Source organism: Bubalus kerabau, chromosome 22 (genome assembly GCF_029407905.1).
Source record: "Bubalus kerabau isolate K-KA32 ecotype Philippines breed swamp buffalo chromosome 22, PCC_UOA_SB_1v2, whole genome shotgun sequence".
Classification (NCBI taxonomy): domain Eukaryota; kingdom Metazoa; phylum Chordata; class Mammalia; order Artiodactyla; family Bovidae; genus Bubalus; species Bubalus kerabau.
In genome coordinates, this window is record NC_073645.1 from 35,179,040 (window position 1) to 35,202,688 (window position 23,649).

At 41.7% G+C, this 23,649-nt stretch overlaps 1 protein-coding gene across 3 annotated transcripts in view; it reads left to right on the forward strand.

The window, feature by feature from the left end:
* The window catches only part of ACSL5 (acyl-CoA synthetase long chain family member 5), a 52,291-nt gene that overhangs the window by 23,336 nt on the left and 5,306 nt on the right, over positions 1-23,649 (forward strand). For all 3 annotated transcript variants that reach the window (XM_055560115.1, XM_055560114.1, XM_055560116.1), the window contains 14 exons: positions 3,323-3,431; positions 9,265-9,329; positions 9,468-9,569; positions 11,810-11,909; positions 12,894-13,072; positions 13,837-13,869; positions 13,958-14,009; positions 14,806-14,879; positions 15,451-15,528; positions 17,815-17,949; positions 19,041-19,175; positions 19,701-19,796; positions 22,685-22,757; positions 23,035-23,123. In XM_055560115.1, coding sequence (XP_055416090.1) covers positions 3,323-3,431; positions 9,265-9,329; positions 9,468-9,569; positions 11,810-11,909; positions 12,894-13,072; positions 13,837-13,869; positions 13,958-14,009; positions 14,806-14,879; positions 15,451-15,528; positions 17,815-17,949; positions 19,041-19,175; positions 19,701-19,796; positions 22,685-22,757; positions 23,035-23,123 — 1,320 coding nt within the window. The remainder of the gene's footprint in view (positions 1-3,322; positions 3,432-9,264; positions 9,330-9,467; positions 9,570-11,809; positions 11,910-12,893; positions 13,073-13,836; positions 13,870-13,957; positions 14,010-14,805; positions 14,880-15,450; positions 15,529-17,814; positions 17,950-19,040; positions 19,176-19,700; positions 19,797-22,684; positions 22,758-23,034; positions 23,124-23,649) is intronic.

A 23,649-nucleotide genomic window follows, 5' to 3' on the forward strand; every position in this document is an offset into this window, starting at 1 on the left:
GTAATGAAATCACAGATTTTACTGGTTTTATGATGCCAAAAATCTAGATGTGGGATTGGCAGACTATAGCATGCAGACAAAATCCACCTTTATCTGTGTGAGCAAGCTAAGAACATTCTTCATATTTTTCAAAGGATATGTAAAAAGAATAAAAGAAAGAGCTAGATCATATGTGTTCCACAAAGCTTAAAGTATTTACCATCTAGTCCGTTGCAGGAACACGTTACTGACCCACAGTCTAGATGACAGAGTTAGGACTCTGCGGACAGAAAAACATTTTCATTGAGAAATACCATGTTTAAGAATGGTAAAAAAAAAAAAAGTTATTGAATTCAATTCCAGCTTTGAGTTAATAGTCCCTCTTAAAACTGACAGACATTGAACTGGGCTTCTCCCCTCAATTCTTTGACATTTTAGCAAATCATATCACTTCCTATTAAGGGTTAGTGCCATGAATTTTCTCTCATGATTTTTCATCTTCAACCCTTTTCAGGGAAGAAAGCATTAAAGCTAACCCTTTCTGATCTTGTTACAAACTCTGTGCTTCTAGTTGGGAATCTGACTCCAAGTTGTCTCCATTCTCCACCACCCTCCATTTTATTTGGAAGACTTTCATCAGCATCTTACTGTCCCTATAATCCTGATACTTCAGGCTGCCATGTCTTTTCAGTCATCCCTTTCTCCTGAGTCTTTAAGAGCAGACTGTTGATTTCCCCTCGTGAACTTCAAGCCACTGAGGCCTGACTTTTATCACTACCATCCCCTCAGACTTCTCAGCGTCACTCATAATCTAACTTCTAAATTCAGTGATTCACAGCAAGGTGCTACTGTACAGGACAGGGAACTATATTCAATATTCTGGCATAAACCATAGTGGAAAAGAATATAAAAAAGGATGTATATGTGTGCATAACTGAGTCATTTTGCTGTGCATCAGAAATTAACACTACATTGTAAATCAAGTATACTTCAATAAAGAATATATTAAAAAATAAATTCAATGATTCTTCCTCTCAATTGACACTTCCTTCTTAAAACTTCTTCCTTTGCATTTCATCATAGTCTTCAGTGAGATTTCTTCCTAATTCCAAGATAGTCTTTCTTTGTCACTTAGATTCTTTCCTCTCTTTATCCTAGAGTTTCAATCTCACCAACTTTTGATTCCTCTGAAGCAAGGATTGGCAAACTTGTTCCATGAAGGCCAGATAGTGAAGAGTTTAGGCTCTGCAGACCACATGGGTTGTGTTGCAACTATTCAGCTCTGCTGTTACAGTGTGAAAGCACCAAGAGATATGTAAATGAGGGCAGGGCTGTGTTCCAATAAAACTTTATTTAAAAACTGGCTAGCCATGGTTGGCCCCAATTATAGTCTGCCAATCCCTGCTTTCAATCCTCACAGCTTTTGAGAAAACCACCCTCTAATATGATATGAATATGTACCTGAAGGGCTATGACACCCAAATCTGACCTCTCTTTTGAGTTCCAGTCCATCTCAGTGACACTTGAGTACCTCAGGCTCCACACATCTCTTTATTGCATGTTTTCTCCCTTACATACCGACGTACACACACGCACACACACACACACACACACACTCTTGCATACACACCTGCACCCTCTCCTGCTTCCCCTCCTGGTCTATCTCAGTTAAATTCATCTCTTCTTACCCAGTTGCCAAAAGTTGAATCATGTTTCATTCTTCCTCAATGCTGTCTATGTAAGTAGACAGCAAGACCCCATCTTTCTTTCCTAGAAATAGAACTTTGTTTTTGATGTCTTGACTTAATGCGACATCTGATGGAAATCTTCCCTGATGCTCCAGATTAAGTCAGATCTTTTGTTAGAGTCTCATGGGTTCTCTTGGACTTGTAGAGCCACTATCTTGGTAGTAACTTGCAGTTTTGAATGCCTATTTAATTGATGGCAGGGCTTCTCTAACTTTCATGAGGGTTGAATCATACCTCTAGCTCCTATGGCAGCTCCAGGAGATCTAGATCAGGACTGGATCCTAAAGTTCCAGATGACATTTCTAGACACATCCCTAGCTATGCCCTCATTCTCAGATACCCTGTTCTTGAGCTGCCCGCCAGAATCTGCAATGTGTTTTCTCGCCTCCTTTTTTTTAAGTTGAAGCATAATTGGTTGACAATACTGCATTACTTTCAGGTGACCCCCATAGTGATTTTTTTTTTTTTGCAGATGATATTCCATTATAGGTTATTACAAGATACTGGGTGTAATACCCTGTGCTACACAGTAAATCCTTGTTGCTTCCTCTGCATCTTTATTCAGGCTATTCCTTGACTCTGAACTGTTCTCTTTTCCCTCCATTCTATGAAACCACATATTTTTGGTAAATGCTTACTGTCATCAGAGTCTCTATTGAAATATTATTTCTTCTCTGTAGGCTTTCTATTTGATTCAGGATTGGTTACTTCATTCATCTCCCAGAACATATGTTGTTATTACAGTGTGTACATCACGGTATTATATTTGCATGTTTTCCCCTTCTTGCCCTGCCCCAGCTCCCAAAACTCTTATTTATGTGGTGCTCATGGGCAGATCCCATGGAGAAGGGAAAGTATATCCACTCCAGTATTCTGGGCTGGAGAATTCCAAGAACTGTATAGTCCTAAGGGTTGCAAAGAGTCAGACAAGACTGAGTGCTTTCACTTTCACTTCACTTTCTCGGGCAGTACTTTTGTCTTAACTCACTTTGCATCTACAATATTTGCACAGTGCCTTGAACATAGTATGCATTTGATAGATGTTTAAACTTAATATGATTTTTTTATAAAAGGGCTTCCGTGGTGGCTCAGATAGTAAAGAATCTGCCTGCAATTTAGGTGACCTGAGTTTAATCCCTGGGTTGGGACGATTCCCTAGAAGAGAGCATGGCAACCCACTTCAGTATTCTTGCCTGGAGAATTCCATGGACAGAGGAGCCTGGCGGGCTATAGTCCATGGGGTCACAAAGAGTTGGACACAACTTAGCAATTAAGCCCAGCACAACACATAACTATAATATTGTCTCTCCTCTGTGTGTGTGTGTGTATGTATGCATGTGTGAGTGAGTGCATATGCATATACCTAGGGAGGTGGGGGGAAATTATCAAAAACATAACTGAGACAATCTCTGGGTTTCTCTGATATGAAGATACCACAATTTTGAGACTTAAAAAAATTGATTGATTGAATACTAAAAGGGTCATCAGTGTGACCTCAATAGTAAGTATTTATGTTCTTTTCAGTTCAATCCATACAGGTTCGGAAAGGGTGGGGAAAGACTCAGGCTTGACCTAAACTCAGTCTTGTGTCTTAGGGAGGAGCACGGAGAAGTATTTCCCAGAAGGACAATGACCTAATACAATACTACTTCTCAGATGCCAAGACGACATATGAAATCTTCCAAAGAGGACTTGCTGTGTCTGGTAAGCCTGGCTGTTTCCCCTGGCCTGTAAGACCAAGGTGGGCTCTTGTTCCCTACCTCTCCTTCCCTGTCTCACTCCTAAAACTTTGTTTAAATGTGGTGGTCTGAGAAGAATTAAAAATACAGCATGACAGGGACATGAGCAGAGGATCTGGGTGGGTGCTGGAAACTGTGTAGCAGGACAGACTTGGGCTTGAAACCCAATTCTTCTATTGCCAGCTGTGTGACTGCACAGACCACTTTGCCTCTCTGAATCTGGTTCTCATTTAATACAAGGAGAACTTCCTGGCCAAGTTGTTAAAGAGTTAACAGTAGGAAAATATTTTGGCTAATTCACTAGTACATTTGTTTAGGAGGATGTGTTTCATAAATGTAGTTCCCTGCATTATAGAATCTGAGCTAGAATTAGCATTCAGGCCTCCTGACTTTTTACCTTGACCTTGCCCCTAGTATCGTACTGCTGGCCCTTGTTGCTTCTCTTAGTATCACAGAAGGTAATTGTCTTTTGGACTTTCCTAGAAGCATTATCCCATGACCTTTGGTAGGTTTATTTCCAATGAATGAAAGAAGTACCTCAAGGTTCAGTACTTGTATCTGATATCATTGAACACAATGCTGGGTATACTAGCTTCCTTTCAAAATCAACAGGCTTATAACTCTCCCTATATATTGTTTTAAATGTTTATTTATTTGGCTGCATCAGGTCTTAGTTATGCCATATGGGGTCTAGTTCCCTGACCAGGGATCAAACCCAGGCCCCCCTGCTTTGGAAGGTCAGTATCTTAGCCACTGGACCACCAGGGAAGTCCCACTCTCCCTGTAACTTTTTTTCTTTAGGGTGATACTCTGTCCAGGTAGAGGTTTACCTATGTGACTTTTTGTCCTCCACTTCCCTTCTGCCTTTTAACTCCAGGAGTTGGTGATGGACAGGGAGGCCTGGCGTGCTGCAATTCATGGGGTTGCAAAGAGTCGGACACGACAGAGCGACCGAACTGAACTGAACTGATGACAATATTTAATAGGCAATTCCTGTTGAGGACAAACTATAGTACTGCATGGATAGCATCTACTTATTTTCTTACACCTCAGGGATTAGTTGCTATGCTGCTGCTGCTACTGCTGCTGCTACGTAGCTTCAGTCATATCCGACTCTGTGCCACCCTATAGACGGCAGCACACCAGGCTCCCCCGTCCCTGGGATTCTCCAGGCAAGAGTACTGGAGTGGGGTGCCATTGCCTTCTCCGATTAGTTGTTATACACCCCCATTTAAATTTTTTATTTATTTATGACTGTGCTCGGTCTTCACTGATGCTCACGGGCTTTCTCTAGTTGCCGTGAGAGGGGGTTACTCTTTGTTGCGGTGTGCAGGCTTCTCGTTGCAGGGGCTCCTCTCGTTGTGCAGCAGGGACTTTAGAGCATATGCAGCCTCGGTAGTTGTGGTGCCCCGGCTTAGCTGTCACAAGGCATGTGGCATCTTCCTGGACCAGGGATCAAACCTGCGTTCCCTGCATTGACAGGTGGATTCTTAACCACTGGACCAACAGGGAAGTCCAACCTCATTTTTTAAAGTGAAGAATTAGAGACTCAGAGGTTCAGGAATATTTTGAAAGTGACAGAACTAGAAAATGTTGATGCTGATACTGAAATCTAAGTCTCTGTCTAGATTATTTTATTTTACATCAACTCTTAAGTGTTTTGTAAAAGTTGTTGCTCTTCAAGACAATGAAAGTTTATTGTAAAGAAAGCTTCTATCTGAAGGTTCCAGAGGGGACTGTACTTGGTATTTCTGGCTCCACATCAGTACTGATTTAGATTTCCATCCACATAACAAACAAAAACAAACCAACGGCTAGTTTCTTTACTTATTTGGCAATTTAAGATAGTATATAGCTAATACAATAGACTTTCCTTTGGGACTTTGCACTTTTTGAAGTTTTCTTCACTGAGCATGGATTGTTATTGGAACTAGATACAAGTCATTCAGCACACAGCATGTGGCCCATAGGATACCTTCATTTAGAATTTTTTTTCAATGTTAAATTAAAACTAAACAGATAAATTGGCTTCTCAAGTAAGTAGGCATGAAAAATCCAGCCTATTTCCATAGAAAAATGACACATCTGATTACAACTGGGATGGAATACATCAGCCCTAACCTCTATCTTTATAGGGTTCCCAGGTGGCTCTAGTGGTCAAGAACACACCTTTCAATGCAAGAGACTTAAGAGCTATGGGTTTGATCCCTGGGTTAGGAAGATCCCCTGGAGGAGAGCATGGCAACCCACTCCAATATTCTTGCCTGGAAAATTTCCATGGACAGAGAAGCCTGGCAGGCTATGGTCCACAGGGTTGTAAAGAATTGGAAACAACTGAAGTGACTTAACACAAACATACACAACCTCTATCTTTAATCCCTGCCCAGTAGATGGTCCATGTGAGGATCACCTGCATGCATGCGTGTTAAGTTCCTTCCGGTGTGTCTGGTTCTGTGCAACCCCATGGACTGCAGCCCGCCAGCTCCTCTCTCCAGGGATTCACCAGGCAAGAATACTGCAGTGGGTCGCCATGCCCTCCTCTGGGGAGAATTACCTGCAGATAGTGTTTAAAATATAAAATATGTTTTATATTTAATATTTATATTATATATATTATTTAAAATAAAAAATAGTGTTAAAAATAAAAGATACTGTTTATGAGGACTTGCAGAGAAGGCAATGGCAACCCACTCCAGTACTCTTGCCTGGAAAATCCCATGGATGGAGGAGCCTGGTGGGCTGCAGTCCATGGGGTCGCTAAGAGTAGGGCATGACTGAGAGACTTCACTTTCACTTTTCACTCTCATGCATTGGAGAAGGAAATGGCAACTCACTCCAGTATTCTTGCCTGGAGAATCCCAGGGACAGAGGAGCCTAGTGGGCTGCCGTCTTTGGGGTCGCACAAAGTCGGACACAACTGAAGCAACTTAGCAGTAGCAGCAGCAGTGTTTAAAATATAGATCCTCTGGCTCCACTGTGTTTTACTGAACTGGAATTCCAGATAGTTGTTGTTCAGTCGCTAAGTCCTGTTCAAATTTGTGCAATGCCATGGACTGCTTGTCCGTCCTTCACTATTTGCATGAGTTGGCTCAAATTCATGTACATTGAGTCAGTGATGCCATCCAACCATCTCATCCTCTGTTGTCCCCTTCTCCTCCAAATATGAATTTTAAACAGAACTTTCCAAAGGCTTTGTGTGCCAAAATTTCAACTCTACCTAGCTTAGGGCCCCAATTTTGCTGAGAAGTTGCTAATGGGTAGATTCTTTATAGATGGCCATGTCTTAGAACAGAAAATCTAAGTTGATTAATCAAAGGCTAGGCTATTGCCTAGTCAGGACTTTGGCTAATCAAAGTGAAGCTGATTAAGGCACAGAGTTTAATGAAACCCCAGTTGGTGCCCCCTTGGGCCAATTATTTGACTTATTCCTTGACCATGGGCCTCTGCTAGTATTTTTATCCATAGGGAAGTGATAAGGAGATGCAATAGAGTTTTTCTCACCTTTATCACCTCTGCCACTTAATAAGCGCACTTGAAGTTGTTCAAGTTCATGATTCTTGGTTCCATGGGGATAATGATAGTTATTGGGAAGACCCAGTGAGTTAATGTGTCAGCGCAGAGTAAGCCAGGGCCCATAAGAGGTACGTATCGCTGGGGGTTAATGTTAGTACAAACCAGTGCATTGGCAGAGTGGCGCACACTGTAGGCTGGAGCAGGGGCTGTGAACCCCTAAAGCAGGGCTTGCCTGGCTTCAAGGAACATCTCAGTCTGAGACTTGACTTCTTGAGCATTCCATGCAGCTGTTTCAGCAGAAAGAAAAAGCACTAATGTTGCCTGTGAAGAGTCTCCATGTTCATTAAAAAAAAAAATCTTTTTAGACAATGTGGCTATCTCTTTCCTGCTTTCTTTCCTTTCTCCTCTGTCACTTAGTCTGGAAGTTCACTTATTTGCCTCTGAATTCCTAATAACCTTCTTTTTGAATGCTTCCTTTTGGCTAGAACTGAAATCCCCTCAGCAATGTGGCTAGATCCTCTATGTAAAACTTCCTTCCTTTCTGCACTCCTATTTATAACTCAGTTTCATTCTGGCTTAGATATGGGTGTTTCTCAGCCAGTTAGGGCTTTTCCATAGCCTCATAGGTATCATAACTTCTGTGACTTCTGTGGCTGAAATGACTATTTCCTCTAGTAAGTGTATGACTTACTGTAATTTTAAATAAGCCAGAATAGTTTTGATTTTCAGAAGTTTAATTCTTCTATTGTCAAATGTGAGACACAGTTGTAAAAATATTCAAGGCTAATGTACATGTGTGTGTACCCAAGTGCTCCTGTGTATACTCAAGTGTGTTCTTGTAGCTCTTTATGAGTCTCAGTGTCTCAGAAGACACTCTCATATAAAGTACGTTACCAACTGATTCATGAGAGTAAATGAAGCTTGACAAATAAGAGAAAAGGTCCCATTTTAATAGCTGTGAAAGAAGCTTAGACTAAAGTAATAACTTTTAAAATCTGTTAAACCAGAAGACATATTAAAAAGTGACTATTTAGTGTCTATGACTTGATATTTGCTGGTGGGAGAAAAGGCAAATTGTCCCAACTGATTCACTAAGCAATGTGATGCTGGGTATCAAAAACCTGAGCTGTATAACATGGAACTCTGCTCGATGCCATGTGGCAGCTTGGATGAGAGGTGAGTTTGGGGGAGGATTGGATAGGTGTATATTTATATATATAGCTGAGTCCCTTTGCTGTTCACCTAAAGCATCACACCATTGTTAATCGGCTGTACCCCACTACAAAATAAAAAGTTAAAAAAAAACAAAACCCTGAGCTTTCTAACCAACTGTCCTCACCCCCAGCTCCTGCCACCCTTCCCAACCCAGTTATTTCATTTAAAATACTCTATTCTAAGGAAATGTTCTAACTTTGAAATGATCAATTTGAAAATATGTATCATAGCATTATTTGATGTGTCAATTTTGGAAACAATCTCCATGCCCAAAATGAGATCAATTCAGCTGTACACTAGAATCCTTCATTACTTGGCCATCATAAGGCCATTAAAATCTCTATAGAGAAGAAATAATAATTGGAATATTTGTATAAAATGGGGAAAGAAAGCAGGATACCAAAATATATATGTGGAATGAATATAACCTTGAAACTATCAAAGGAAGTATCAAAGAAAATACTTAATATCAGTCTTGATAATGGTGTTTATGTGATGAGATTATTGATGACTTGTATTTTTATTTTTGTCTAAATTTTTATGAGCATATTTTTTTACTGTGCATGTATGCTAAGTCGCTTCAATCATGTCTAACTCTTTGTGACCCTGTGGACTGTAGCCCACCAGTCTTCTCTGTCCAAGGAATTCTCCAGGCAAGAATACTGGAGTGGGTTGCCAAGCCCCTTTTTTATTATAGGGAAACTCAGTCCAAGATTACCCAATACGGCTATTCGTGTTCACTTGTAGGTTTTTGCTTGTTCATGTCATGTGGGTTAGTCCATATTCATCGCTTTCCCCAAATGCCTGTTACCATGGAGGTCACATATTCCAAGATGGAACCACCCCTGTTTTTCAGCATTTCCTAAATGTTGCACATGCAGTTTTCAAGGCTCTCTCTGTCTTTGAGAACTGAGTACTTATCACTTTTGGATTTCCTTGGCACGTAAGAGAAGCTTGAGTCCTTACTGGATTTATCCTTTGTGTCTTGTCTCTTCCTAACCTCCTTTTACTTTCTCTGGTCCAAAGAATTTGCAGCTGGAGCTGATTTTCTCTTAATATTATGTTTTTAGACAATGGGCCTTGCTTGGGATATAGAAAACCAAACCAGCCCTACAGATGGCTGTCCTACAAACAGGTAAGTCAGGCCCATGATTTTGGATAAGTTCTTTTGCTTATGTGTATCCTGAGCTAATTTGTTCTCTCTGGAGTCTTGATTGCTTTTTTTTTTTTTTTTTTTTTTTTTCCTCTCTCTCTCTACCTCTCTCTTTTGTAGGTGTCTGATCGAGCAGAGTACCTGGGCTCCTGTCTCTTGCATAAAGGATATAAACCATCACAAGACAGCTTTGTTGGCATCTTTGCTCAGAATAGGCCAGAGGTAACTGTGTTGAAATTAACTGAAAGAAATGAGTCGGGGCCAAGTCTAAAGACTCCCCCAAATCCAGCACTCTGATGCTTGATGGAGACTTATGAAAGCTGTTTAGAGACCTCAGACTCTTTAAATATTGTTCCAGTTGAAAGAGTTATAGTGCAGGGCCTCTTTAATCTTGGTTGAATGTCTGGTGCTATTTGCTGGGTGACTGGGCTTCTCTCATGTGTTTCCAGTTATGTGTCATTTTAAGCCAGTCTGTCATATGAGGAAAATAAGGAAACTGTGAGGGGACTGGCAAATAACAGCTTGAGGGTGACGTGGAAAGGGATGAACTGGTGTTAGAATTGGAACTTGCACGTTGTCCCTGAACTAGTGACCAAGGCCTCCACTTCTCTTGAGACCAGCTGTAGCCATCTTTCCACAGTGAGTTGAAAGCAGATTTTAGACATTACAATGATTGGAATTAAGCATATCTCCAAGTTCAGGTGAAGTCATTAGACCCAATATCCTCAGAGAAAAACCTTTGTGTGTTTTGGAATAGTTGCATGACATATGCTTACCCAAGCCAGTTGTTTAACTGAAAATCCAAGGTGGGGGCAAGCCTGGCTGCACTTCTGGGTGCATCTATATACTTCATCTTTCCTTAACCCAGCCTCGGAGATATCCTTGACTCTAGTTCAAGAACTTAACACCAAACCTGGTATCTTAGTCTATTAGGGCTGCCATAAAAACAATACCACAGACTGGTGGCTTAAACAACAGAAATTAATTTTCTCACAGTCCTGGAGTCTATTCAAGATGTCCAGTTCAAGATAAAGGTGTCAGCAGCCTTCTCCTGAGGCTTCTCTTCTTGGCTGTAGACGGCTGCCTTCTTGCTGTGCCCTCACTTGACTTTTTCTCTGCCATCCCCAGTGTGTCTTCCTCTTCTTAAAAGGACAGTAGTTATATTCGATCAGGGTCCCATCTTTATGAGCTCTGTGCTGTGCTTAGTCACTCAATCAAATCTGACTCTTTGTGACCCCATGGACTGTAGCCCCCCAGGCTCCTCTGTTCATGGAATTCTCCAGGCAAGAATACTGGAGTGGGTTGCCATGTCTTCCTCCAGGGGATCTTCCCAACCCAGGGATCAAACCCAGGTCTCCTGCATTGCAAGCGGATTCTTTACCAGCTGAGCCACCAGGGAAGCCTAAGAATACTGGAGTGGGTAGCCTATCCCTTCTCCAGGGAATCTTAACCAACCCAGGAATTGAACCAGGGTCTCCTGTATTGCAGGCAGATTATTATTTTTTTTAATTTAAATTTATTTATTTTAATTGGAGGCTAATTACTTTACAACATTGTATTGGTTTTTCTATACATCAACATTAATCCGTCATGGGTGTACACGTGTTCCCCATCCTGAAACCCCCTCCCACCTCCCTCCCTGTACCATCCCTCTGGGTCATCCCAGTGCACCAGCCCCAAGTATCCTGTACCCTGCATGCAGATTCTTTACCAGCTGAGCTTTATGATCTCATTTCACCTTAATTCTTTTTAAAAGGTGCTATCAACAAAAACAATTGCCTTGGTGTTAGGGCTTTGACATGAATTTAAGGGGGAACATAATTCAGTTCATAATGACATTTAAGACCCACCATTATCAGGTTTGGACCCATCAGCCCAATTCACTTCCTGTCACTCTTTATGCTTTCTGATGTATATGTAGTGATGTCATGCAATTCTGCTTTGTTCATTCACTTCCTTCATCCTTCTCTGTCTCCATCTCCATAACCAAATCCTACCTGTCCTTCAGAGCCCTGCCCAATTTCCGTCACTTTTCCCAAAGTAGTTCCAGATAGCTTTACTCCATCCCTGAGAGTGACTCTTTTTCCTTAAGACTCCCTAATGCTTTCTGTAACTTATATGGATAGAACTTATTATACTCTACCTTTGTTTTATAGTTGTCTCAGTACCCACATTATCTCCTTTATTTAATTATATTTTATAGCATCAGCAATGGCATTCCCTAAAGTATCACACAAAAAAAGAGATTTGAGGGGACTTCCCTGATGGTCCTGTGGTTAAAACTCTTCAAATGCTGGGAGTCTGGGTTCCATCCCTGGTCAAGGAACTAGATTTCACACAACTAAAGATTCTTTCTTTTAACACAGAGCCACCAAATAAGCATTTGTTGATTAAATGACTGAATTAACACACTTCATCGTCAAAGCATATGCCAGTCCTTATTTGAACATCTCTCCATACAGTGGGTCATCTCTGAGTTCGCTTGTTACACGTACTCCATGGTAGCTGTGCCCCTGTATGATACCTTGGGAGCAGAGGCTGTCATATACATCATCAACAAGGGTAAAACTTTGCTATTACATTTTAACTTGATTCTTTCTTGATGCTGAGTAGTTCCTCGTTATTGGTTTTTGTTAACAGACTTAGAATGCCGTGATCAGAAAAATGCTCAAGTCTCTCTTGTCCTGTAGCACCTAGGATATAATTTAGAGGGAAGTTACAAAAAGCCCATGAATCAGGGATGTACTCAGAAGTTTCAGTGAAATGCTTCAAGGTGGCATAATATGACAATATAGTTTTGGCAATGAGCTATTTTCACTGGCCACGCTGGATGAAAGGCCATAGAGTGAGTGAATAAATCACTTAATTGACTGTATCACTATGAAACTACTGGTTTAATTTCCTACTCTTGTAAATCGAAATGAGTATAGTTTTCACCAGCATGTACCAATGTCCATGTCCATGGTGAGTCTGTAGACAAAATGACTATTGTTAGAGGAACAAGTTCAAGTTCAATGGGCAAATAAGAGATATATTAGATGTTACCTTCCATCACAGAACTGGTAGATTAAGTGAGTAGATCCATTGGAACTATAGACTTCATCGGAAAGTTTCTATTTGTGCAAACAAGTATCAAAGCAATTGCTACCATTAAAAACCATAAAATGCTTGTCTGCTCAAATCCTACTTGCCCTCTCCTTCCCCTTGTAATCCCTCCCCATGCCCCCAAACAAAGCAAATGGACAGGACCACATATGTGACCAAGCGTGTTGTCTGTATTCTTAACCTGAAGGAATTTTGTGGCTCCTCTAGAAACTATAAACGGTTGGCAGTGTGCAAGGTAACTAAGTGCTTCTGTTTCAATTAAGTTTATTTTATAATCAATGGGATGTTTCCGATTTTATACATTATAAATCTGGTTTACAAACATACTCTCCTTTAGGGATCCAGTAGTTTTGACATTTTCAAAAATCTTTTCCTCTTTGCGAGAAAATCGGATGCACGGCAACACAAGAGGCTCACCCCTGGCTCTCTTTCTGCTTTCAGCTGATATCGCCACAGTAATCTGTGATACACCCCAAAAGGCATTAGTCCTGATCAGTAATGTGGAAAAGGGCCTCACCCCAGGCCTGAAATTGGTCATCCTCATGGATCCCTTTGAGGATGACCTGAAGAAGAGAGGGGAGAAATGTGGAGTTGAAATCTTATCCTTGTTTGATGCTGAGGTAGGGGACTGAAGCTCAACTGCCAGCCAGAAGGCTGGTCTCACAACTGTGGGCAACTTGTGGGACTTCCATACAAGAAAGCAAGTTGATGTCCTCCAGAGGTGGCAGGGGAGGAGTCAATTACACTCATGCTATTAAGCTATGGGAATCATTTCCCCAAGACAACTCAGAAAGCCTGCCAGTGGGCGAGGAAGGTCTGTGGCCAGCAGACAGACTTCCAAGTAGAGAATTTATAAATACAGAAGTAGTTAGGGGGGGTGATCCTGGAACCAGGCTTTCTGGGTTCACCTTCTAGTTCCACATCCATTAGTTAGGTGACCTGGGGCCAGTTGCACCACATCTTCCTTTCCCCTTCTGTAATATGAAGATGAAACCATCCCTACTTCACAGAGGAGATTTAAAGAGTTAAATGAGAGAACATAAAGTGCTCAGGGCAGTAATATAATGTGCAGTAAGCCTTGAAATGTCAATTATTCATTTTATTTAAAATGATTTAGCAATGGTCCTAGAAGACTGAACCTTGAGAGTCTGATGGGAAGTTTGGACATTTGGGATCTGCCCTCATAAGTTGGTATTCTAGAGAGAACTTATACTCTACCCCGAGGCTTCCATTGTGCCTGAATGTTGGCTTTTGGGCCTGACCTGGGTTGGAATTTGGGTTGTATTCCCGCAGAGGTGTTCACATGCAAAAGGAAAAGAGGACTGTATTTGTCCTAAGACTGTCTATCTCAACTATTGTCTTTCTTGCTTTTTTGTTCATGCAGAATTTAGGCAAAGAGAACTTCAGAAAACCCGTGGTAAGTTTTCTTCCGCCTGATCTTGAGTCTTGCCATCTTCAGCTCTCAAAGCTCATAGTAGACTAAGCCCTTATGCTTCCCCCTCCAGCCTCCTGCACCAGAAGATCTGAGCATCATTTGCTTTACCAGTGGGACCACAGGTCAGTGCCCAGAAGTTGCCCCAGATGCCCCTAGTTAGCCAAAAACATGGCTTGAGTCACTGACCACTGGTGGGCTGGCAAATATACTTTACAAGCAGGCCTATCCTGAGGGAATTATAATCTAAGACTTCTGAATATGGTTGCCCACTTAGAAAAACCCAAGCATAAGCAAACACATTTCAATGAACAACCAGGAGCAGTTTACATGCTCTGGAATGGAAGGGCCTTAAAGATGGCTTCATAAAGTCAACTTCCTCCCCCAGCCTACCACTCTCTCAACTTAACATCACTGGAATGGCTTTACTCAATCAAGATAGCCCAGTGGTAGATCTAAACAGATCATTCCGTGTTCTCTTTCTTCCCTTCTATATAGCTACCTAGCTATTAGAACTCTTAATAACTTTTAATTTGAACCACAATAATCTAGAACTCATAGCCATTCCACTGTGCCCCGTTTATAAAGTGATGGCTAGGTAATACTGTTAGATCTGAAGTCTTCAACATGAAAACAACACAAGGCAGGGTGGGGGTCACTTGGATTCTTCTTTTTGTTGCTATCTGAGACTGCGGCTGTGCCCTGTGTGTAGCACAAGGCTAATAATGCAGTCAGAGTAGCGTTTCTGGGGGTATCAGTCATTCATAAGCAGAGTCATTTACACCATTCATAAAAAGACCCGGGGACAGAAGAAGTTCTTGGCTCCATGGAACAGAACAAAACGAATGTAGATTCTCATTTCAGTGCCAGAGACAACCTGTTAGTCACTTACTGCATCTTCCCACCTCTTGTTTCCTACAGGTGATCCCAAAGGAGCCATGTTAACCCATGCAAATATTGTTTCCAATGCTTCTGGTTTTCTCAAATCTATGGAGGTCAGTGGTCAGTTGAAAACGAGGCCCTCATTAAATTGTCAATCTGTCATAAGATTTTAATCTTAAAGTGAGAGGAGGCAGAGAGGGAAAAAACAGATTGAAGGCTGAGTGTGGATGAATACCGGTACATCTTTGTCTGGAGTTTTGCCCTTTTATTTATTTATTAAGATATATATATATATATATATTTTTTTTTTTTTTTTAAATCTGGACCATTTTTAAAGTTTTTATCGAATGTGTTATAGTATTGGTTCTGTTTTATGTTTTGATTTTTGGGGGGCTACAAGGTACATGGGATCTCAGCTCCCTGACCAGGGATAGAACTCACACCCTCTGCATTGGAAGGTGAAGTTTTAACCACTGGACCTCTGGGGAAGTCCCGTAGAGTTTTGCTCTGTTAGGGTCACTGCAGATCTCCACACTCAATGCAGTTAGAGCAGCCCTTAGATTTACATAGGGCACATCTGCACAGCTGTATGCAGCAGTCCTAGAAAGAAGTGTTTAAATCCTCTTTGGAAGAGGAAATTGACATTAACCCATTGTTGTCTCTTTTCCATTTCCTGATCTCTAGGGTGTTTTTGAGCCCAATCCTGAGGACGTGACTATATCCTACCTCCCCTTGGCTCATATGTTTGAAAGGGTTGTACAGGTAAGATCCTATATTCCTAGCAGTTGTGTGAAAAGAGGGTCCTGACTTGCTAGTCTCCCATTTATTCCAAGGGCAGCTCTGCAACGTTTGCAATCTGCTATCTAATGTGAGGGCACGGGCAGCAGGGAGTTGTCACGGCTGAGTCCTAATCTTGGCGTCACCCCTAACCTGCTGCAGAGTCTTCCTGTGTGCAGTCTGTCTGTATCCCATGGGGTGAATGCTTGCTCCTGCTTTCACACAGGGTGCCTGCAAATCCTTGGAGCTCCTGGCCTGGAGCTTACATCTATCCTGCGCGGGGAGATGAGGCATTGTTTTTTCGTTTCTTTGGGCTAGAAGTTTTGAAAAGATCTAGGCTTAAAGAAAAGGAAGTTCCCCACAGAGGGGCGAAGAAGGAAACTTTGATCCAGATAAGGTGTCCAGAGTGTGTCAGGGGGAGCTGCTGACGATGGCATGTGCACTGGGAAAGAGCTGGCCTTCTGTGAGTGGTCATCTAGCTTTTCAGGCTATTCTGAGGCTGGCTTGAGAACCAAAAGCAAAAACACAGGTGTCATTAGGGATGGAAAATCCCCTCTCTGATCCCTGCTTAAATACCTCTTCAACCAGCTTATCTGTTGGTACATGAAATGCTAAAATGGAAGATTAGGTTCCTTGGGTTAAAGTGCTGATATCTGATTAATATAATATTAATTCTAATCAGCATATTTTTCACATTTTCAGTCAGTTCAGTTGCTCAGTTGTGTCCAACTCTTTGTGACCCCATGAACTGCAGCACTCCAAGTTTCCCTGTCCATCACCAACTCCTGGAGCTTGCTCAAACTCATGTCCATCGAGTCCATCCATGTCCATCAAACTCATGATACCATCCAACCATCTCATCCTCTGTCGTCCCCTTCTCTTCCTGTCTTCAATCTTTCCCAGCATCAGGGTCTTTTCCAATGAGTCAGTTCTTCGCATCAGGTGGCCAAAGTATTGGAGCTTCAGTTTCAGCATCAGTCCTTCCAATGAATATTCAGGACTGATTTCCCTTAGGATGGACTGGTTGGATCTCCTTGCAGTCCAAGGGACTCTCAAGAGTCTTCTCCAACACCACACTTCAAAATCATCAATTCTTTGGTGCTCAGTTTTCTTTATAGTCTAACTCTCACATCCAAACATGACTACTGGAAAAACCATAGCTTTGACTAGACAGAACTTTGTTGGCAAAGTAATGTCTCTGCTTTTAAATTTGCTGTCTAGGTCGGTCATAGCTTTTCTTCCAAGGAGCAAGCATCTTTTAATTTCATGGCTGCAATCACCATCTGCAGTGATTTTGGAGCCCCCCAAAATAAAGTCTCTCTCTCACTGTTTCCATTATTTCCCCATCTATTTGTCATGAAGTGATGGGACTGGATGCCATGATCTTAGTTTTCTGAACGTTGAGTTTTAAGCCAACTTTTTCACTCTCTTCTTTCACTTTCATCAAGAGGCTCTTTAGTTCTTCTTCGCTTTCAGCTGTAAGGATGGTGTCATCTGTGTATCTGAGGTTATTGATATTTCTCCTGGCAATCTTGATTCCAGCTTGTGTTCCATCCAGCTGGCATTTCACATGATGTACTCTGCATGTAAGTTATATAAGCAGGGTGACAATATACAGCCTTGACGTATATTCCGTGAATATATATGAAAACTTCCGGAGTTTTCACATTTTATCACTTCTGAAATTGAGATGGTCTTAACCACTGTAGGCGTGTTCTAGTTTGAGTGCTTTTTTCTTAGTGCTATGTAATGAACGGGCTCTTAGAAACGATGCCTTAGACACTCACCCAGGGCCGTGGGTGGAGTAGGGGTGGGCCTGCAGCCTCACAATCTGACTTGCCTGTCCTGCCACCTCAGCAGAGGTGAGTGTCATCCTGTCTAGGGAGTAGGGTCTCAGAGTTCTGGGTACATGAAGTGTCAGGGGTGAGGGGGTCCAGAGAAAAGTGTGCATTTTTGTTGTTGTTCAGTCACTAAGTAGTGTCTGACTCTTTGAGACCCCATGGACTGCCGCATGCCAGCCTTCCCTGTCCTTCACTGTCTCCCAGAGTTTGCTCAAAATCAAGTCCATTGAGTCAGTGATGCTATCTAGCCATCTCATCCTCTGCCACCCCCTTCTCCTTTTGCCTTCAGTTTTTCCAGCACCAGGGTGTTTTCCAATGAGTCAACTCTTCACATCAAAGTGCCCATTGGATGTCCTTAATTTTGTCCCAAACAGACCTGACTCAAAGACGTTCTTTGGCTCTGAGCCCCGCCCTCTGGTTTTGCTTTTAGGTCATCGTGTACTCTTATGGAGCCAAAGTCGGATTCTTCCAAGGAGACATCCGGCTGCTGCCTGATGACATGAGGACCCTGAAGCCCACATTGTTCCCCACAGTGCCTCGACTCCTTAACAAGGTCTATGATAAGGTACTTACCTTGCTTCTGCTGGGCTGGCCCTGAGCTGTGCGGGGCTTAGGCATGATTACAGCTCCTAGAGACTCTGTGTTGCTAAGAACTGTGCTCCAGCTCCACCCTCACCCCCACCCCTACCAGCATCCACTTACAGCCACACTTACAAATGCAGCCATGAAAAATCGTACAAATGAAACCCCTTTCCTCTGGATGAGATTACTTGGATGTGATATGGACAAACAGATTAATTCAGAGACTTGAGGAACCTCTCAAAATTCAGCTGACTTGGAAATTGTTACTCTGATTCCATAACACCTGCTGGTCAGGGTGCTTCTTGCTGAGGTGCTAAGCCCATGGTAAATATTTCATATACATTCCATCATTTCATTCCTACAAAAACCCAGGAAATCACACCAACATTTATTACCTCTAATTTACAGATGATGAGACTGAACCTTGGAGGTTAAATAGCTTGTCCAGAGTCAGGTCTAATAAGGAGATGAGCCAAAATTTCATGGCCTCATGACAGATTTAGCTGTTATTGATCTCTGCTCTGTTTTTCATTAAGGTTAGGAAAATGGTGATTTTTCTAATCCAAGCATTTCTCTTGCCTTCATTAGCTGAGAGTCTTCCAGGAAGGCACAAATATTTGATTTTTTCCCCCTTTATTTATCAGTCTTGAAAATAATGAACTGGTACCCCAGTGACCTTCAAAACTGGTCAGTGAAAAATTTTCTTTGTAATATTATGATACTATATAACATGCATACATATGATCCTAAATCAAAAGCCGTAACAGTGGTACAGAATCAGCTGTTTCATCAGTACTCCTAGGTAACTTTGTAGATAGATGCTACCTTTTGGGGACATGCTGTATCAATTGTCAAGGTTGTTTGCTAAGGACAAGGAATTTGGAGGAGCTGGTTGTCTGTGTGTATGAAGTTCACTTCTTTGTTAGCATGAACTTTCATCATTGTTCAGCATACCAGTGCGTGAATAAGAGTCACTTTCTTTTGATGCTAGGAGGCACTATCTCTTGCTTGTTGATGAATGGCTTTGGTGAGTATCCAATAGGTTTCCAACTAAGAGGGGTTGTCACTCTGCAGGTACAAAATGAAGCCAAGACACCCTTGAAGAAGTTCTTGTTGAACTTGGCTGTTGCCAGTAAATTCCGTGAAGTGAAAAAGGGTATCATCAGACGTGACAGTCTGTGGGACAAGCTCATCTTTGGAAAGATCCAGGTATGCTGGGTAGATCCTGATGGACCCAGGTACGTGTCTGGGCTGCCCTCTGCTTCAGCATACTTTGCTTTTCCTTTGATGGTCAAGTGTCTCTTTAACTGGAGACCCTTTGGCACTTTCTGTGTTCACTCAGCCTTTTGAGATCTCTCTCAGACAACTTTGTCACTAAAGGGATTTGGCTGAAATACAGAAAGTGGATTTTTCTTAGGTTCTAGCTCTTTCATTCTCTTGGGTGGTCTGTTGAGAGTCCTAAGTAATTTGAAATGTCCAACAATACAAATTACCTGAGGAAATGTAAAAAAAAAAAATTGCAGGTCTGGTTCCCGCTGTGGATGGTGGTTACCATAAGAGCCAACATTTTAAGTTCTTTTCTACAATGATGGACCCTTTCTAAGTGCTGTGTGAATTAATGAGTTTAATCCTTATGACAACACTGGATAAGTAGGCTGTTCTGCCCATTTTGCAATGCAGGAGACTAAAGCCGAGGGAATAGTTTTCAGCAGGTCTTTTGTTTCTATTAAACAGGAAAGCCTGGGTGGGAAGGTTCGGTTCCTGATCACCGGAGCTGCCCCCATCTCACCTCCCGTCTTGACGTTCCTCCGGGCAGCAATGGGATGTCTGGTAAGCCAAGTACCTTTTTTTTTTTAATTTTTCATTGGGGTGTAGGTGCTTTACAATGTTGTGTTAGTTTATGCTGTACAGCAAAGTGAATTAGTTATATATATCCATACATCACCTCTTCTTTCCTTCCCATTCAGGTAACAGGCGCCTTTTTTGGATGATAGCTAATTTCACTTTTGCACAAGTAAAACTCACTATTTAAATAAAAATGAAAACACAAATGAAAAGTGCCAAGGAGAAAGTCAGCCAGAAACTCAAAGTCAAGAGAAAATATCCTTCCAGTCACTGCTTAATGCATCTGTATACAGAAACCTTGGCACAAACAGCATCGATGTTAACAAAACTTTGCCATTTGCAGCAGTGTGAATGGGCTTGGAGGGCATTATGCCAAATGAAATAAATGAGACAGACAAATTCTATGTGACATCACTTATATGTGGAATCTAAAAAATGCAACAGACTAATGAATGTAATAAAAAAGAATCAGGCTCACAGATACAGAGAACAAACTCCTAGTGGAAGGTAGAGGGCAATTTAGGGGTAGGAGGGTAAGAGGTACAAACAGGTGCAAAGTGAGTTAAAGGATATTATTATATGGGAAATATATCTGATGTTTTATAATAACTATAAATGGAGTATCATCTTTAAAAAATGACATCAGTGTTCTAATATACTTGTTAAGCAGTGCTCACCCCATCCATATTGATCCTAGTCAAATAAACATCATTTTAATGGTTTTGTAATCGTTTATTGAATGTACCCAAATAACTAGTCTCCTGTTGATGCGTGTTAAGTCATTTCAGTCGTGTCCAACTCTTGACTCTTAAAGACCCTATGAACTGTAGCCAACCAGCCTCCTCTGTCCATGGGATTCTTTAGGTAAGAATACTGGACTGGATTGTCATGCCCTCCTCCAGGGGATCTTCCCAACTCAGGGATTGAACCTGTGTTTCTTATATTTCCTGCACTGGCAGGTGGATTCTTTACACTTGTGCTACCTAGGAAACCCAGTCTCCTATTGATAGACATCATTTTTTTTTTTGCTGTTATAATCAATGAGATGATAAGGATAATTGTGCATATTTATGCAACTATCAATTTAGGATAAATCTTTGCAAGTGGGAATTTTTGGGCCAAAGTATATGAGTTTTTTTTACATGTTAATGTTAATGCTCACACTTCCTCAGAAGGGTCTTGTCTTTCTTATACATTCCTGCAAATAAAGCACAAGTCCTGATAGCCCCACCTTTTTGCTAGTGATAGATGTTTTCAGTCATTTAAATCTTAGCCAAATAGATACTTGAAAAATCTTATTACAACTTTGTTTCTTTTATTAACACCAAATATCTTTTGGGGGGCTCTTTTTTCCCTTGCCTTCATCACACTGAACATTCACAGATTTATCTAATAGTATTTGTGAGGTTTTGTTTGTTTGGCTGCACTATGAGGCATGCAGGATCTTAGTTCCCCAGCCAGGGACTGAACCCAAGACCTCTACATTGGAAGTGCAGAGTCTTAACCACTAGACCACCAGGGAAGTCCCTAAACATCCTTTCTATTGTTTACTGGCACTTGTATTGCTTTCATGAATTACTACATTACCTCCTTATAGAAAAAAGAGCAAAGGAGAGTTTGGTTCTCTTTCACCTTGCTTTCTAAGAATTAGAATAGTAATAAAATCAATCTTTGTTGTGTTAGAAGTGTATTTCCTAGTCTCATCTTTTGCACTGTGTATTGCTAGATAAAAGTTTTAAATGTTTATGCACTAAGTCACCTTTTTTATGTGGTTTTATAAGAGCTTGGACCTTAGGCTTCCTGACCCAACCCTCAATATTGCATAAAACTTTTCATCCAGATTTTCTGGTAACCTTGTGGTTTTACCTTTTTTCAATTAAGTCTCTGCTCCATCTGGAATTTAGTAAAAGGGCTTGAGTACAGATAGTCTCATATTTCCCCCTCGATGGCTAACTAGTTCATTCTTTCAGCCAACACGCACAGTATGAATGAAACAAACAGCCTTGTCCTCACCAAGTACCACCTGTGTGTATAACTGTCTTCACAATAGATTCTGAACTGATGCCAAGGCCAGAGTTCCTCTTTCTTCCTTTCCTTCCTTTCCCTCAGCTCCTAACACCCATAGATCAGAAGGCCCTATGTCATATCCCTCCCAGAAATGCCTTCCTCTCTTCCAGCGCTCTGCCTGGAACAGACCCCATCTCCACTTCAGACTCTGCATGTGTTTCCCCCACAGCCCCTCTCCAGTCAAGGTTATCCTTTATACCAGCAGTTGGTCTGTGCTACAGACCAAATCTGGCCTGTTCCCTCTATTTATAAATAAAGTCCTGGTGGAACACAGCCATACTTATTAATTTATGTATTGTCTACTGCCACTTTGGTGCTATATTGGCAGAGATGAGTCATTGACATAGAGGCCAAATGGCTCATACAGTCAAATATATTCACTCTCTGGTCCTATATACAGAAGTTTGCCAACCCCTGTTCTATACCATAGCTATTTCCCTTAAAAGATACTTCTCACTTTCTTTAGCTCCTTCAGTAGCATGCCCTTGCCTAGGTCCAAGTCCAATTGCCATTGGATTGCATGTCACTTAATAAATAACTCTCTTTTCCCCATCAGCTTGTAATGCCACATTTCCCAAAGTATAGTATGTTTCCATACTTTGGTCAATTTCTGGACCCTTTTGGTTTTGGAGTGAATCCACAGTTGCAAAGACCTAGCAGCTCAGGTTCTCATGAATTCAAGGTTTTAAGACACGAAGTGTCCTCCAGCTCTCAGACACCTTGCTTTCCTCATGTCTGGCCATAGGGCACGGCCAGCTCCTGCTGTATCTTGAGTAACTCCCAAAGCCCTTCTTTGGTTCACACAGGTGTTTGAAGCTTATGGTCAAACAGAATGCACTGCTGGCTGTACAATTACATTACCTGGGGACTGGAAATCAGGTATGTTCTTTGCTTACTGGACAGTGGGTGCAATGGCCGGGCGAACAGTTCTAGATAAACTAGGATTTGGGTGTTTAGATAGCCTCAATACTCTGGATGAATGTGGCAGATACTAAATCTAAGAGTTGGTCCAGGCTTTTCTATCTCGACTGTCTGGCACTGCCAAATGACTTTTCAGTTTTATTCTTCTAGAGTCAATCCATAAGTATCTCTCAAACATGGCTGGAGTTATCACCGTTTCCCAGTATCCTGGCTGATTCAGTGTGGTGTGTTCTAGGCCACGTTGGAGTCCCCATGCCTTGCAATCATGTGAAGCTGGAAGATGTACCTGATATGAACTACTTTGCCGTGAACAATGAAGGAGAGGTGAGTAGGCTGTGCCCAGCAGTCCTTTTTACTTAATCGTGGTGGGGATGTGTGTATCAGAAAAAGCACATGGTTGTGAGCAAGTTTGTGTTTGGTTCTTTCGAGAATTTTAGCAAGGACTTCAATGTCTTGGAGTCCAACTTTGTCCCCCACAATAGAAATTAAAATCTGGTGCTCTTCATTAGTGTCATTGGTATTAGTCAATCAGTTGTGTCCGACTCTTTGCAACCCCATGGACTGTAGCTCACCAGTCTCCTCTGTCCATGGCATTCTCCAGGCAAGAATACTAGAGTGGATAGCCGTTCCCTGCTCCAGGAGATCCTCAATCCCAACCCAGGGATTGAACTCGTGTTTCCCACATTGCAGGCAGATCCTTTACCATCTGACCCACTAGGGAAGCCCAGTGTTCCTCATACGTATAGTGGAAGCATCAAATGACTCAAGGTGGTGGGAAAAAAAAGATAAAAGGCGGGAGTAGGTGTTTGTAGCAGCCTTTGCTGTTATCACCATCGTGTCCCAACTTCCG